At 43.4% G+C, this 15,298-nt stretch overlaps 1 protein-coding gene across 1 annotated transcript in view; it reads left to right on the top strand.

The window, feature by feature from the left end:
* The window catches only part of LOC127580269 (ATP-binding cassette sub-family C member 9-like), a 146,220-nt gene that overhangs the window by 31,379 nt on the left and 99,543 nt on the right, over positions 1-15,298 (top strand). Inside the window, 5 exon segments of the mRNA XM_052033447.1 lie at positions 199-365; positions 3,361-3,603; positions 4,753-4,938; positions 7,968-8,027; positions 11,504-11,668. Of these exon segments, the coding sequence (XP_051889407.1) occupies positions 199-365; positions 3,361-3,603; positions 4,753-4,938; positions 7,968-8,027; positions 11,504-11,668 (821 nt within the window).

Raw genomic sequence — 15,298 nt, 5'->3', positions numbered from 1 at the left:
GAAATTTCCATCCCAAACCTCCCTGCCGCTCTCTCCATTTTTAGAATCACCTTACAAATCACCTTTGGCCAAGTTGTCGTATTATCTCCTTATGTGGTTCGACAGTAAAAACCTTGTGAACACCCTGGGCAATTTTGCTAAGTTAAAAGCATTGTAAAGTACAAATTATTGCTGTTGATTGTATCTTTCTTTTCACAGCCCTTTTTATCTACTGGGTCCTGGCTTTTATCACAAAGTCCATTAAACTGGTGAAGTATTGTGATCATGGTGTCAACATGTCCCAGCTGCGGTTCTGCATAACACTTATGTTGGTCTTCCTTTACGGGTCGCTGATGGCTGTAGAAATTAACGTGATCATTTTCAGGGTATGTAAGTTGAATCCTTCTTATGAACACAAGTGGAATTTTCAATGTTTCTATTTAAGTTTATCAGGAACTGGAATGAACTGGGGCAGCGCTGTGGCGCAGCTGGTAGATCCACTGTCTCACAGCTCCAGCAACCCAGGTTCAATCCTGACCTCGGGTGCTGTCTGTATGTGGAATTTGCACGTTCTCCCTGTGACTGCATGGGTTTCCACAGGGCGCTCTAGTTTCCTCCCACATCCCAAAGGCATGCAGGTCAGTAGGTTAATTGGCCACTGTAAATTGCCCCTTGTGTGTAGGTGAGTGGTAGGATCCAAGAAGGAGTTCATGAGAAATGTGGGGAAAATAAAATGGGATTTGTGTAAATGAGTGATTAATGGTTAGCATGGACCAAAGGGCCTGTTCCCTTGCTCTTTAACTCTATGGGTTTTGAAGAGAGACTGGATGGGCTGAGTTTGTTTTCCTTTGAGCAGAGGAGGCTGAAGGGGGTCTGATAGAAGTGTACAAAATTATAACAGTAAGAAACATTTCCCCACGGCAGAGGTGTCTAAGACCAGAGGGATTAGGTTTGAAGTGAGGAGTGAAAGGTTTAAAGGGGATCTGAGGAAGATTTTTTCCATCCTGGGAGTGGATACAATCTGGAACACACTGCCTGAGAAGGTGGTGGAGGCAGGTACTCCCAAAAGATTTAAGAAGCATCTGTTGAGCACTTAAATCGTTATTTGGTTGGTCATGTGCTGGTGAATGGAATAGGTACTTGATGGCTGGCAGAAATGTGGTGGGCTGAAGGGCCTGTTTCTGTGTTCCATGACTCTATGACACCATGGCCCTAACCCTCTTCATTGTCCACCTCCCTTCACCTGCTATCTCTGGTCATTACCCCGGCAGCTGCCAGTGTAAAGTAACTTTGAACCATCATTTTGTATAAGTGTGGATAACATGCTAGGCTGAGTGGTTATCCATAAAACAATGATGTTAATGCTGGCTATATACTCAGGCTTAAATATTCATCACTTGCGTCTGTGGCTTGATTTTCAGGAGATGCCAAATATTCTTTTGAGAAGCAGGGCAAGGAATGGGACAGGTTTTCCCTCTGGGTTGTCAACAACCCTTTGCAACTGGTAGAGAGTCCAGATATGCAAGAATAAATGCAGCTATCTCTTTAAGCAACACCGCATTGACTCACTTGGCCTACCAATTGTTTGTACCAATTACTAGCTTTATAATTTGGCAGCTGATGACTTGGTTTATGAGTATCACTGATAGGAGCAGCATTTATTGCCCTTGAGAGAATAGTTGCAATTCTTATTCCTGAACTGATGTAGTCCATCTGGTGAAGATACTCCTGGAGTGCTGCTAGGTGAAAGATAAGGGAACACTGATGTACGTCCAGTTCAGCGTGGGGGAGACTAGGAGGGGAACTTGCCCATCAAAACCTTTCCTGTGTACCTGCTGCCCTCAGCCTCTTGGTTCCAGAGGTGATGGGTTAGGGAGATGTGGAGGGTGCTGTTTGTTGATTTGCCGCAGTCCACTTTGTAGATGGTACATTCTGCAACCATGATATGTCTGTGATGGAAGGAGTAAGTGCTTAATAGGGTGGAGGGGGTGCCAACTGTGTAGGTGATCCTGAATGGTGTTGCGCTTCTTCATTGCTGTTAGAGTTGCCTTGATCCAGGCAAATGCAGATATTCCATCATGCTCCTGCCTTGTGTATGGCAGAGAGGATTTGTAGAGTCAGTTGCTGCAGGATGCACAGCCTTTGATAGGTAGTCATACTGTTAAAGTCACACCATAGCTGTATATTTTTAGAAGTGTAAAGCTATTCAAAACATTTCACCTGGTGTTGCCACTTTTGCTCATGAATCTTACATAATGCGGTTTGGTTTGTGAGTTCAGTTTAATCAAAGCTCACTTCCCCTCTGGTGTTGGTATTGGTTTATTATTGTCACTTGTACTGAGGTACAGTGAAAAACTTGTCTTGCATACCGATCGTTCAGGTCAATTCATTACACAGTGCAGTTACATTGGGTTAGTACAGAATGCATTGAGGTAATACAGGTAAGAACAATAACAGTACAAGTAAAGTGTCACAGCTACAGAGAAAGTGCAGTGCAATAAGGTGCAAAGTCACAACAAGGTAGATCATGAGGTCATAGTCCATCTCATTGTATGAGGGAACCGTTCAATAGTCTTATCACAGTGGGGTAGACGCTGTCCTTAAGTCTGGTGGTAGGTGCCCTCAGGCTCCTGTATCTTCTACCTGATGGAAGAGGAGAGAAGAGAGAATGACCCGGGTGGTTGGGGTCTTTGATTATGCTGGCTGCTTCACCAAGACAGCGAGAGTCCAAGGAGGGGAGGCTGGTGTCTGTGATGTGCTGGGCTGTGTCCACAACTCTCTGCAGTTTCTTGCGGTCCTGGGCAGAGCAGTTGCCATACCAAGCCGTGATGCATCCAGATAGGATGCTTTCTATGGTGCATCGATTAAAGTTGGTGAGAGTCAAAGGGGACAAACCAAATTTCTTTAGCCTCCTGAGGAAGTAGAGGCGCTGGTGAGCTTTCTTGGCCGTGGCATCTACATGCTTTGACCAGGAAAGGCTGTTGGTGATGTTCACTCCCAGGAACTTTTCATCTAAGGCAACCCCTTAGGGTCAAGCATAACTAATATCTTTTCCCAATTACTTTAAATCTACACCTCCTCTGGCTGGTGGATCAGTTAATTGTCAAAACTTCTTAACTTAGAGCACTTGCTTTGTCTTTTCTTAAACTGTGAGAAGAATTTGACCTGGTTTTACAGCCTCTCCTCGTATCAGAAGACCATTATCCCTGGTACCAATCTGGAAAATCCCTTGACATCTTTCCTGAAGGATGGTGGTCAGAATTGGCAGCAATCCCCCAGCTAGGGTCTATTCAATGATTTACAGCCCATCTTTCTTGCTCTCAAGCTCAAGTCTGTCATTCAAGCAATTCATTAAGCCCTTCTTATTTTCACTCCTGCTAGAAATATGTGTTCTTTAACAACCCGAAGAAAGTGAAACCTCCTGAGGACTTGCAAGATCTGGGAGTGAGATTCCTACAGCCGTTTGTTAACTTGCTATCGAAAGCTACATACTGGTGGATGAACACACTCATCATTTCAGCCCACAAGAGACCAATAGACCTAAAGACTATTGGTAAACTCCCCATAGCCACAAGGGCTCTGACCAACTACATGTTACTGAAGGAAGCTTATGAAGAGCAGAAGGTAAGAGTCCCAATTAAATATTGACATTAATAAAAATATATCTTCTGTAATTCTTTATCTATTGAAAATGTATTGTCATCAGTCTCTCCATTTACTTATTACTAAGCCTTTACTTATAACTTAGCCTTTGTCACCCCGAAGCTATGTGGTTCAGTCCATTAGAATGAATACATTATAATATTATCCCAGTATAAGACAGCATAGTTTCAGCGACCCGGGTTCAATTCTCACCTCCAGCGCTGTCAGTGTGGAACTTGCATGCTCTCTCTGTGACACCGTGGTTTCTTTTGTGTTCCCCCACAACCCAAAGGTGTGCCTGGTGATGGGCTAATTGACTGTTGTAAATTGCCCCTTGTGTGGGTGGGTGGCAGGAGAATTGGTGGGGGAGGTTGGTGTCCAAATCCTCTATAATTTCAAACTACAGTAAAACTACGATGATCCGGCACTCTTGAAAGGTGCCAGGTTGTTTGTTTGTTTACCAGCAACAAACAATCTGCTGGAGGAACTCAGCGGGTCGAGCAGTATCTGTGGGATGAAAGGAACTGTCGACATTTTGGGTCAAAACCCTGCATCAGGACTCTCTGGTGATGCTTACCAATCACTAATCATTTTGAGCTCTTACAAGCAAAACGATTGAAAATTACTAATATCATACTTGGAACCAAATAGTAACCTGTCCGCAGTGGTGTAGTTAGTAGATCTGCTTTCTCACAGCTCCAGCAGCCTGGGTTCAATCCTAACCTCTGGTGCTGTTTATGTGGAGTTTGCTCGTTCTCCCTGTGACCGCTTGATTTTCTGCCGTGTGCTGTGGTTTCCTCCGTTGTCGACAAAAGATGACAAAAGATGTGTGAGTCAGTAGGTTAATTGCCCACTGTAAATTCCCCCTAGTGTGTGGGAGAAGAGGTAGAATCTAGGGAAGAGCTAATGGGCAGAATATAATGGGTTATGGTAGGATTAGTGTAAAAATGGATGCTTGATGGTTGGCATGAACTCAGTGGGCTGAATGGTCTGCTTCTGTGCTGTATCTCTCTCTGACTCTTTGGCTTTTGCTCCAACCAGTATTGAACCTCTTTTTTCATCACACCTTTCTCTTGAAATATCCAGTAACTTGAAATTAGTTTAACACCTTACACTCATTTGTACCTTCAGAAGAACGAGTGCCTACCAGAGGGTCGACCTCTGTCCATATGGCGATCCATGTACAGGGCTTACGGCCGACCTATCCTCCTCAGCAGCACATTCCGCTACCTCGCTGACCTCTTGGGTTTCGCTGGACCCCTCTGCATCTATAAAATTGTGGACCATCTTAGCAAGACACCCAACTCGAACAGCACAGTGAGTTTGCAATTTACTATCTCCTCAGTTGTGCACTTGTCGTTAGCATGACCAAGATATTTTGACCATCCAATCAAAACCAACTTACCTGGGCCTTTTTGTGAACTGTAAGCCTGAAGCAGATGAGTTGACCACCCTGTTTCTGGGCTGAAGATTCTGTTGTGTTCCAAGTAAAACTAATTGTTTTGAAGACAAGAATGTATCACATTGGAAGTAGCTGGCTGAGAAAGTAACCTTCCTTGGAAATTTGGTTGAATAACATTTTTTTTCCAGCAGTGTACAATTGAAAATTGATTTTTTTCCCAGAGAGGAAAAGATAACAACCATTTTAGTTATGAGATGAACAAATAGCATTGATTAGCTCTGTCACCTACATACATTCAGGCCGCTTGGAACACTCCTTTTGGATGACTTGATCTTATATTGCAGCAGCAGACAGGGAGGTCTACCAGCTAACTTGGACCTTCCATTAAAAAAAACCTCTCCAGGCAGCGCTATCCTCAAGTCACGATAGATCTCTGCCCCTCAACCCAGCTAGAGAGAGTGCAGAGGAGATTACCAGGATGTTTCCTTGGAGAGAATGTTTCAGTTATGAGGAGAGACGGGAAAGGCTGGGTCTGTTCTCCCTGAAGTGGAGGAGGTTAAAAGGGGACATGATTAAGATGTATAAAATTACAAAGGGGTATAGATAGGGCAGACTGCAGGAAACTTTTCCCCCTATAAGTGAATAAAACAAGAGAACATAATTTTAGGCTAAGGGGTAAGAGATTTAGAGGGGATTTAAGGGGGACCTTTCTCACCCAGAGAGTGGTGAGTACTGGAATACACTGCTGGAGAGAGTGATGGAAGCAGAGTTGCTGACAGCATTTAAGAAGTGTCTGGATGACTACCTGAATCGCCTAGACATTGAAGGCTATGGGCCAAATGCTGGAAAATAAGACTAATACAGGTGGGTGCCCACTGGTTGGTGTGGATGTTATGGGCAAAATGGCCTGTTTCCCTGCTGATTAATTCTATGGCTTTTGTCTCTCAAATCTTCTGGTCTCTATTTATCCCTCATTCCCCATAACAATCTGCCATTGGTGTTTTCAATACCAAACCACCCCCCACCTCCAACTCTGCCCCCATGTCCTTAGCTGCAGACCCCTCAACTCCACAGGCTTGGCCTTTAGTGGTTAGGAGAGACCTACATATTTTCACAGTTGCAACATTAACTCATCATAATGGATGCATTTAGAATTTCTGGGATTCATTTGATGAGACTACAAAGAACGCCTTTCTGTTGGAAAGGAAGGCCAAGCCAAATTTATCTGAATGCAATGGAGTAGGGGAGATTAACCTTCAAGTCAAAGGCAGCTTTACTACGCAGGCTTCAAGTAGAACCAACATAAGTGACTTGTCTTTGATTGTGTCTTTTTTTTAATGCACTAAGATCTTGGTTTTGCATAGTCTTTTTTTCACTGTATTGTCTAATTTTATGTATAATTTATGTGTAATTTATATTCTGTGTTGTCTGAACCTACGTGCCTGTGATGCTGCTGCAAGTGAGTTTTTCACTGCACCTGTACACAGTACTTGTGCACATGACAATAAAATTGACTTGACTTGACTTTCAGTTAAGATTAGCTGATCTTTAAAAGTGCTGGGGTTTAGATATAAAAGGTGAATCAGCAGCATTGAGAGGTTCTGTCACCTAGAGTTATAGAGTCATACTGCATGGAAACTGGCCCTTCAGCCCATCGAGACATGATAACCATCAGGTACCTATCTATACTAATTCGATTTTCCAGGACTTGGTCCATAGTCTTCTGTGTCGTGGCATTCTGGCTGCTCATCCAGATACTTACTAACTGTTGTGAGAATACCTCTCACCATTACGGTGGTTCATTTGCCTGAAAATCTGCCTCCCACTTGAAAAGCTGATAAATTTTGACCTTTTCCTGGAAGGCTCTGCACATTTCCATGGTTATAGTAGGGAATGTGGGAGCCTGAAGGAATTCATGTTTCCTGTTGATTCAGAATCTCATTTTCAAATATCCACCATGGAAGAGCACTTCCCCTTTAAGGCATTGCAGGCTGCCTTCAAATAACACTGCCACCCCAACCCTGCCTCCGTTTTCCCTCTCCCACAATTGGCCACCTGCATGTTAAGGAAATAATTCAATTTAAATGAAGTTCTCTAATCATAACATAGATTCTGCATGAACATATATGAAAGCAAAGTTGAGTTTTAGTTGGAAATGTTTAGTTATTCAGAACATTAACAATAGAAAAATTCCGGGCTGTTAACATATCGGATGACCTGTCCTGGGCCCAGCACATAGATGCAATCACGAGGAAGGTACACCAGCGTCTTTACTTTCCTAGAAGATTAAGGAGATTCAGCATGGCACTGAACGCGCTGACGAACTTTGATAGATGTACTGTTAAAAGCATCCTGACTGGTTGCATCATGGTCTGGTACGGCAATTCAAATGCACAAGAATGTAAGAAGCTGCAGAGAGTAGTGGACTCAGCCCAATACATCAGGCGCACATCCCTCCCCACCATCGGTAGTATCTACAGGAGGTGCTGCCTCAAAAAGGCAACATCCAGCATCAAAGATCCCCACCACCCGGGCAGGAGGTACAGAAGCCTGAAGTCTCACACCACCAGGTTCAAGAACAGCTACTTCCCTTCAACCATTCAGTTCTTGAACCAATCTGCGCAACCCTAATTACTACAGTTTAGCAACACTATGACTACTTTGATCACTTTACACTAAAATGAACTTTGCTTTTTTTTTGTTCTAATTGTGTTCTTTCTTGTAAAAAAATGGTTATAATTTATGTTTTAATTGTGAATGCTGCTTATATGATGCTATGTGCTTGTGATGCTGCTGCAAGTGAATTTTTCATTGCATGTGCATATGACAATAAACTCGACTTTGACTTTGAGAAAGTATAAATCTGACATGTGGCTCTTGTGTCTTTTAAGTAATGTTCTGCTAGCTTTTAGAAGTGGATCATTTAAAATTTGACTTTCCTCAGGTCAATGGAACGATCAACATTATGGAAGAAGCTGTCTTTGCAGAGAATCAGTCAGACAAAGTAAGTAAAATTAGCCCTTTTCCCCTCTGTTCATGATGTATTTTAGGAGATTTACATCTGGGGGCAAATAAACAGGTTCCAGTCCATTACACGTCATGAGACCAGCAAAGCTGACACATCAATGAATGTACAAGGGCATGGTAAATGTGTGCTTGTGTAGTGCACCAGTTATATTGTGTTCCCCGCATTACCCCAGTTCGGGTAATGGAAATTTGCCCTTATGAAATTCATAAATCACTGCCAAAAAGTTTGAAAAATGGAATAAAAATTCACTCTTATGGAATTTATTTGAATAAATAAATAAATAAACACAAAATGTATTCAGAGAACTGAACTAATTTGCCAAGGACAAAAATCACAGGCTGCTGGTCCATGGAGGGATTTGCTTTGGAATCTGATAAGGCAATCTCTTCTATTGATAGTTGTACAATGATGCTTTATCAAACAATCTAATATCCATTTCTGGTTAATTAAAACAACAACCCTTTCTCTTCTGCCTACAATACAATCAGAATTCCCTTACCTATAGATCGCGCACCCTCGGGGGAATTAATGTTGAGTGAAAAGCTTCCCATAGGACATATCTCCATTTATAACATGAGATTCAATGGGAGAAAAGTATTTGTGTTATGGCAAATTGCAATATGGACAATTTTCTGGGAATGCAACCCCTCTATAATACAGGAGTATACCATACTTAGAAATATGTGGACCAATTAGAAAGGGAATTCGGAACTCAGCATGATAGCTGAATATAGTTTTAAAAATCCAGAAATAAAAAGCTGGTATCAGTAAAAAGTGACCCTGGTTATCGTCAAACTCCAGCTACTTTTCCACTCCCCTGAGGAGGGGGAATCCTGCCAGCCTCACCTGCCATGTTCCCTTTGTGATTCTTGTCCCATTCCAACATGGCTGTGCTTTGATTGCTCTCTGAAGTCACTTGACAAGTCACTCAGTTGTGTCAAGCTCCTACATGTGGTCTAAAGTGGTGGTCCAAAATGGCATTCTCAAAATACCATGGGAAGGGTAACAAGTTCTCTCTCGCTCTCTCTCGCTCTCTCTCGCTCTCTCTCGCTCTCTCACTCTCTCACTCTCTCTCTCTCCATATTGTGATAAAGAATAAAAGACAAATATAGTCGATGCTGTGGGATGGCTCCCTAATCAAACTGTCACATTTGTTTGGCAGAATGCCTCGTCATCAGAACTCTCAAACAAGCACAAAGACTTTGCTTGGCTGGCGGTGAGAAGGGCCCTCCCCATCAGCTCCTTCATGCCCAGCTTTGTGTCTCAGTCTCATGCAGTTTGCATTCGAGGTGGCTGCAATGCAGATGAGATGGTTGTCCACCTTCTTGTGGACTGTGTGGTTGCCAAAAAGGTCTGGAAAGGGATGCAGTTGTCTTTGTCAATGCTCATCCCAAATGGCTATGTAACACAGGATTCTGTGCTTTATGGGCTTTTCCAGGGATTCATACAGAGGTAAACATTGACTTCTGCCTGAACATCGTCAACTTGGTGAAAGACTCACTTTGGTCTGCCTGATACTTGTTGGTCTTCTGGTGCAACAAGATGTCTGCATCCTAATGCTGGCCATTAGCACATTCCAAGATGTAGATTTGTAGAGTCTACATCACGGAAACAGGCCCTTTGGCCCAACTCGTCCATGCCAACCAAGTTGCCAACGGAGGTATTCCCATTTGCCTACGTTGGCCCATCTACCTCTAAACCTTTCCTATCCATGTACCTGTCCAAATGTCTTTTAAATCTAATAATTGTACCCATCTCAACCACTTCCTCTGGATGCTCGTTCCATATATGCACCACCCTCTGTGTGGAAAACATTGCCCCTCAAGTCCCTTTTAAATCTTTCCCTGCCTCGCTTTAAATCTATGCCCTCTAGTTTTGGACTCGCCTACCCTGAAGGACTGTGTAATGAGGGATACGCTGAGGCTCAGTACAGCCATCACAAAGCCTCAGTGGGGAAGGACCACTGTCCAAGGTCCTCCCACCACTTGATACTGAGGGACTGTGACAACCTCTCAAAATGATGCACTGACTGAATGTTTGGGAATGACATGTTAGTGACCTGTTGGGATATTGTAGATATTGTAAGTAAACATGATGATACAGAATGAAGACAATGTTATGTCCTCTCTTTATAACTGAATATTTTATGAATAAAGTAGTTTCAGAAAAAGAATGAATAAAAAACAGAAATAAAGATGAATGCCTACACATTTTACTACAATCAAAGGTAGGTCCTTAGCGCCATTTATGTGTCGTATTGATATACATAAAAGGATAATCCCAAATGAATGAAGCCATTACCATATATCTGATTGCTGATTACTTTTGTCTGTCAACGGCTAGGTTAACAAGTAACCCTCCTGTGCTTATCATCAGCCATCCCATCTTCTTTGTACTTAGTGGCCATTTTAGCAGTTCCAATATGTTGCCCTCCCTTTGGAGACTTTTCAAGTCAGTTGTGAATTGTCCTCTCCCAAGGCGACAGTGGTCAGATGGAAGATTCTGAATGGGCTGAACAGATTCTGAGGGGAACTCACTGAAGTAATGATAACTGGCTTCATTAAATAGATCATTTACAAAGGCAGTAGGAAACAGGGAAATTCCAAACTCACTTACTCCTAGGTTCTAAGATTAAAAACAGAAACTGCTGGAAACACTCAGCAGGTCAGGAAGCATCTGTGGAAGAAGAAACAGAGTTAATGTTTCAGGTCCAGGATCCTTCGTCAGACCTCTTGCCATGGACCTGAAATGCTGACTTTGTTCTTTCCACAGGTGCTGCCTGACTGCTGAGTGTTTCCAGCATTTTCTGTTATTTCAGGTTTCTTGAATTTTGATTTTCAGGAACATTCCAGGTCACCATTATATACTGCCTTGTAAGTCTTACTGAATTATTTTTATCTATCCTAAGTCTAGTTTAGAATTGTTGTTTCATCTGAAGCCTAGATCAATTGAAGAAGTGCCTGCAGGAAAACATAGACCTTGGTCCGAGTCCACTGACCAACTGTATAACTGGTTCTCAGGATCAGGATCAAAGCCTGTGTACCCTTTATATGTATGGCTTACTAAAATGGATTGTTTTGTACTTGCATGCTGTTACTGCATGGAAAAAAGGGAACAGATACACTGACAGCTTGATTGTTCTGCTTTAGGACCTGATGTTGACACCAGGGCTTCACAACAGAAGTCAAACTGTGAAGAATGCATTTGGCTTAGACTAATTAAAGTTGCCTTCCTTTATCATCCACATGTATGCAACAAACCAAGCTTTGAAAAGGGTGCATGACTTACATAGTTAACATTTCCTGTTTAAAACATTATCCTTATTAAAATAAATAAATAGGACTTAATCCCTGGCAGAGGATCCATCTAATACTTTGCACATGTCCGGCACACATCAGACTGTAAGGTAATAGCAATCCTTCTACCGTTCGCTAAGATCTTTCCTTTTATAGGTAAAATTTCTGGGCGTCTATTTTCTGTCATCGAAGGAATTCTTGGAGAACGCTTATGTTCTGGCAGTGTTGCTCTTTCTCGCACTCATTCTACAGAGAACATTTTTACAAGCGTCCTACTATGTGGCCATTGAAACTGGAATCAATTTACGTGGAGCCTTACTGGTGCGTAAGAAAGCAAACTGGACTTTGTTGTTTTCTGTTTACTGTTCACATCATGTGATTATTCTGCTTTATCTTAAGACTGATCATTTTAATAAAATTCTGCAGCTCAATTTGGAGGACTCTTTGCTTCAAATAAGATTGTAGCAAAACCTTATGGGTATTTAACTGGCTCTTTCAACAGGGGATACCTGCAAATTTAGTGTTTTAGTGAGTTGTGTGGGTTCAGATAGTCTTTTTGGGTTGCCCTCTTGTGCTTCACAGTCAATCAAGTCCTTCTGAAATCCAATCACTGTTGTATTGGAAGAATGTCACCAATTTACAAACAACACATTGAAAATGATCAAGGTTTTGGCGTTGGTTGAAGCTTAAATATTACCATAGAACCATAGAACAGTACAGCACATTACAGGCCCTTCGGCCCACCATGTTGTGCCGACCTTCAAACCACTCCTAAGACTATCTAACCCCTTCCTCCCACATATCCCTCGATCTTAAATTCCTCCTTATGCTTATCTAACAATCTCTTGAACTTGACCAACGTATCAGCCTCCACCACCACCCCAGGCAGCGCATTCCATGCACCAACCACTCTCTGGGTGAAAAACCTCCCTCTGACATCTCCCTTGAACTTCCCACCCATTACCTTAAAGCCATGTCCTCTTGTTTTGAGCATTGGTGCCCTGGGAAAGAGGTGCTGACTGTCCACTCTATCTATTCCTCTTAATATCTTGTATACCTCTATCATGTCTCCCCTCATCCTCCTTCTCTCCAATGAGTAAAGCCCTAGCTCCTTTAGTCTCTCCTCATAATCCATACTCTCTAATCCAGGCAGCATCCTGGTAAATCTCCTCTGCACCCTTTCCAACTCCTCCACATCCTTCCTATAATGAGGCGACCAGAACTGGACACAATACTCTAAGTGTGGTCTAACAAGAGTTTTGTAAAGCTGCGTCATTACTTCGCGGCTCTTAAACTCGATCCCACGACATATGAAAGCTAACATCCCATAAGCTTTCTTAACTACCCTATCTACCTGTGAGGCGACTTTCAGTGATCTTCCAAAGTGTACGACCTCACATTTCTCTGGATTGAACTCCATCTGCCACTTGTCAGCCCAGCTCTGCATCCTATCAATATCCCTCTGTAAGCTTAGACAGCCCTCCACACTATCCACAACACCACCAATCTTTGTGTCATCTGAAAACTTGCTAACCCACCCTTTCACCCCGTCATCTAAGTCATTAATAAATATCACAATAAGTAGAGGTCCCAGAACCGATCCCTGTGGGACATCACTAGTCACAGCCCTCCAATCTGAATGCACTCCCTCTACCACAACCCTCTGCTTTCTACAGGCAAGCCAATTCTGAATCCACACTGCCAAGCCTCCCTGGATCCTTTGGCCTCTGACCTTCTGAAGAAGCCTACCATGCGGAACCTTATCAAGCGCCTTACTAAAATCCATGTAGACCATATCCACTGCACTACCCTCATCAATCTTCCTGGGCACCTCCTCAAAGAACCCTATCAGGCTTGTGAGGCAAGATCTTCCCCTCATAAAGCCATGCTGGCTGTCCCTAATCAATCCATGATTCTCTAAATGCTCATAGATCCTATCTTTTAGAATCCTTTCCAACAGCTTACCCACCACAGACATAAGGCTCACTGGTCTGTAATTCCCTGGACTATCCCTACTACCTTTTTTGAATAAGGGGACAACATTCGCCACCCTCCAATCCTCCGGTACCATTCCCGTGGACAACGAGGACTCAAAGATCCTAACCAACGGTTCAGCAATCTCCTCCCTCGCCTCACAAAGCAGCCTGGGGAATATTCCGTCAGGCCCCGGGGACTTACCTGTCCTAATATTTTCTAACAACTCCAACACATCCTCTCTCTTGATATCTACATACTCGAGAACATTACTCTCTCTAACACTGTCCTCAGCATCATCAAGACCCCTCTCCTTGGTGAATACTGAAGAGAAGTATTCATTGAGAACCTCACCCACTTCCACAGCTTCCAGGCACATCCTCCCACCTTTGTCTTGAATCGGACCTACCTTTACTCTAGCCATCCTTCTGCTCTTCATATACGAGAAAAAAGCCTTCAGATTCTCCTTAACCCTACTCGCCAAAGCCTTTTCATGTCCCCTTCTCGCTCTCCTCAGCCCTTTCTTAAGTTCCTTCCTTGCTACTCTATATTCCTCACGAGCCCTGTCTGATCCTTGCTGCTTACACCGTATGTATGCTGCCTTCTTCTTCCCAACTAGTTGTTCCACCTCTCTCGTCACCCATGGTTCCTTCACCCCTCCTCTGCCTCAACGGGACAAATTTATCCCCAACATCCTGCAAAAGATCCCTGAACATCGACCACATCTCCATAGTACATTTCCCTTCAAAAATGTCATCCCAATTTACACTCCCATGTTCTCGCCTTATAGCCTCATAATTCGCCTTTCCCCAATTAAATATCTTCCTGTCCTCTTTGCTCCTATCCCTGTCTATGACAATTCTAAAGGTTATGGAGCAATGGTCACTGTCCCCCAAATGCTCACCCACCGATAGATCTGTCACCTGTCCCGGTTCATTACCTAAAACTAGATCTAATATGGCATTCCCTCTAGTCGGCTTGTCAACATACTGTGTCTGGAATCTGTCCTAGACACACTTAACAAACTCCGCCCCATCTAAACCTTTGGCACTAAGTAGGTGCCAATCAATATTTGGAAAGTTGAAGTCTCCCATTATAATAACCCTGTTATTTTCACATCTTTCCAAAAACTGCCTCCCAATCTGCTCCTCAGTATCCCTACTGCTGCCGGGGGGCCCACAGAATACTCCCAGGAGGGTAACAGCTCCTTTCTTGTTCCTAACTTCCACCCATATTGACTCTAGAGAGGATCCTTCTACATTATCTACCCTTTCTGCAGCTGTAACAGTGTCCCTGACCAGTATCACCACCCCTCCTCCTCTTCTCCACCTCTCCCTATCCCTTTTAAAGCACTGAAAACCAGGAATATTCAATATCCATTCCTGCTCTGATGTCAGCCATGTCTCTGTAATAGCCACAATATCGTAGTCCCATGTACTTATCCAAGCTCTCAGTTCATCTCCCTTATTCCTGATGCTTCTTGCATTTAAGTAAATGCACTTTAGCCCATCCTCCTTACTACTTTTATAGCCTGTACTCTGCTTCTCCTTCCTCAAAGCCTCTCTACCTGTCAGATCTGACTTTTCCCCATCCCCTTCTTCCTCTGACCTACTCCTCCGGTTCCCTTCCCCCTCGCAATCTAGTTTAAACCCTCCTGAACCACCCTAGCAAACCTGGCTGCAAGGATATTGGTCCCCCTCAGGTTCGGGTGTAACCCATCCTCTCTGTACAAGTCCCACCTTCCTCAGAACAGATCCCAGTGATCCAAAAATCTAAAACCCTCCCTCCTGCACCAACGTCTCAGCCACGTATTTATTTGCCATCTCCTCCTATTCCTACCTTCACTATCACATGGCACTGGCAGCAATCCCAAGGTTGCTACCCTTGAGGTCCTGTTCTTCAGCCTTCTGCCTAGCTTGCTAAACTCACTTTTCAGGACCTCGTCCCTTTTCCTACCTATGTCATTGGTACCAACAT

This window comes from Pristis pectinata, chromosome 19 (genome assembly GCF_009764475.1).
Source record: "Pristis pectinata isolate sPriPec2 chromosome 19, sPriPec2.1.pri, whole genome shotgun sequence".
Taxonomy (NCBI): domain Eukaryota; kingdom Metazoa; phylum Chordata; class Chondrichthyes; order Rhinopristiformes; family Pristidae; genus Pristis; species Pristis pectinata.
The sequence above is the reverse complement of the archived record's forward strand: the minus strand, read 5'-3'. Positions and strand labels throughout refer to the sequence as shown.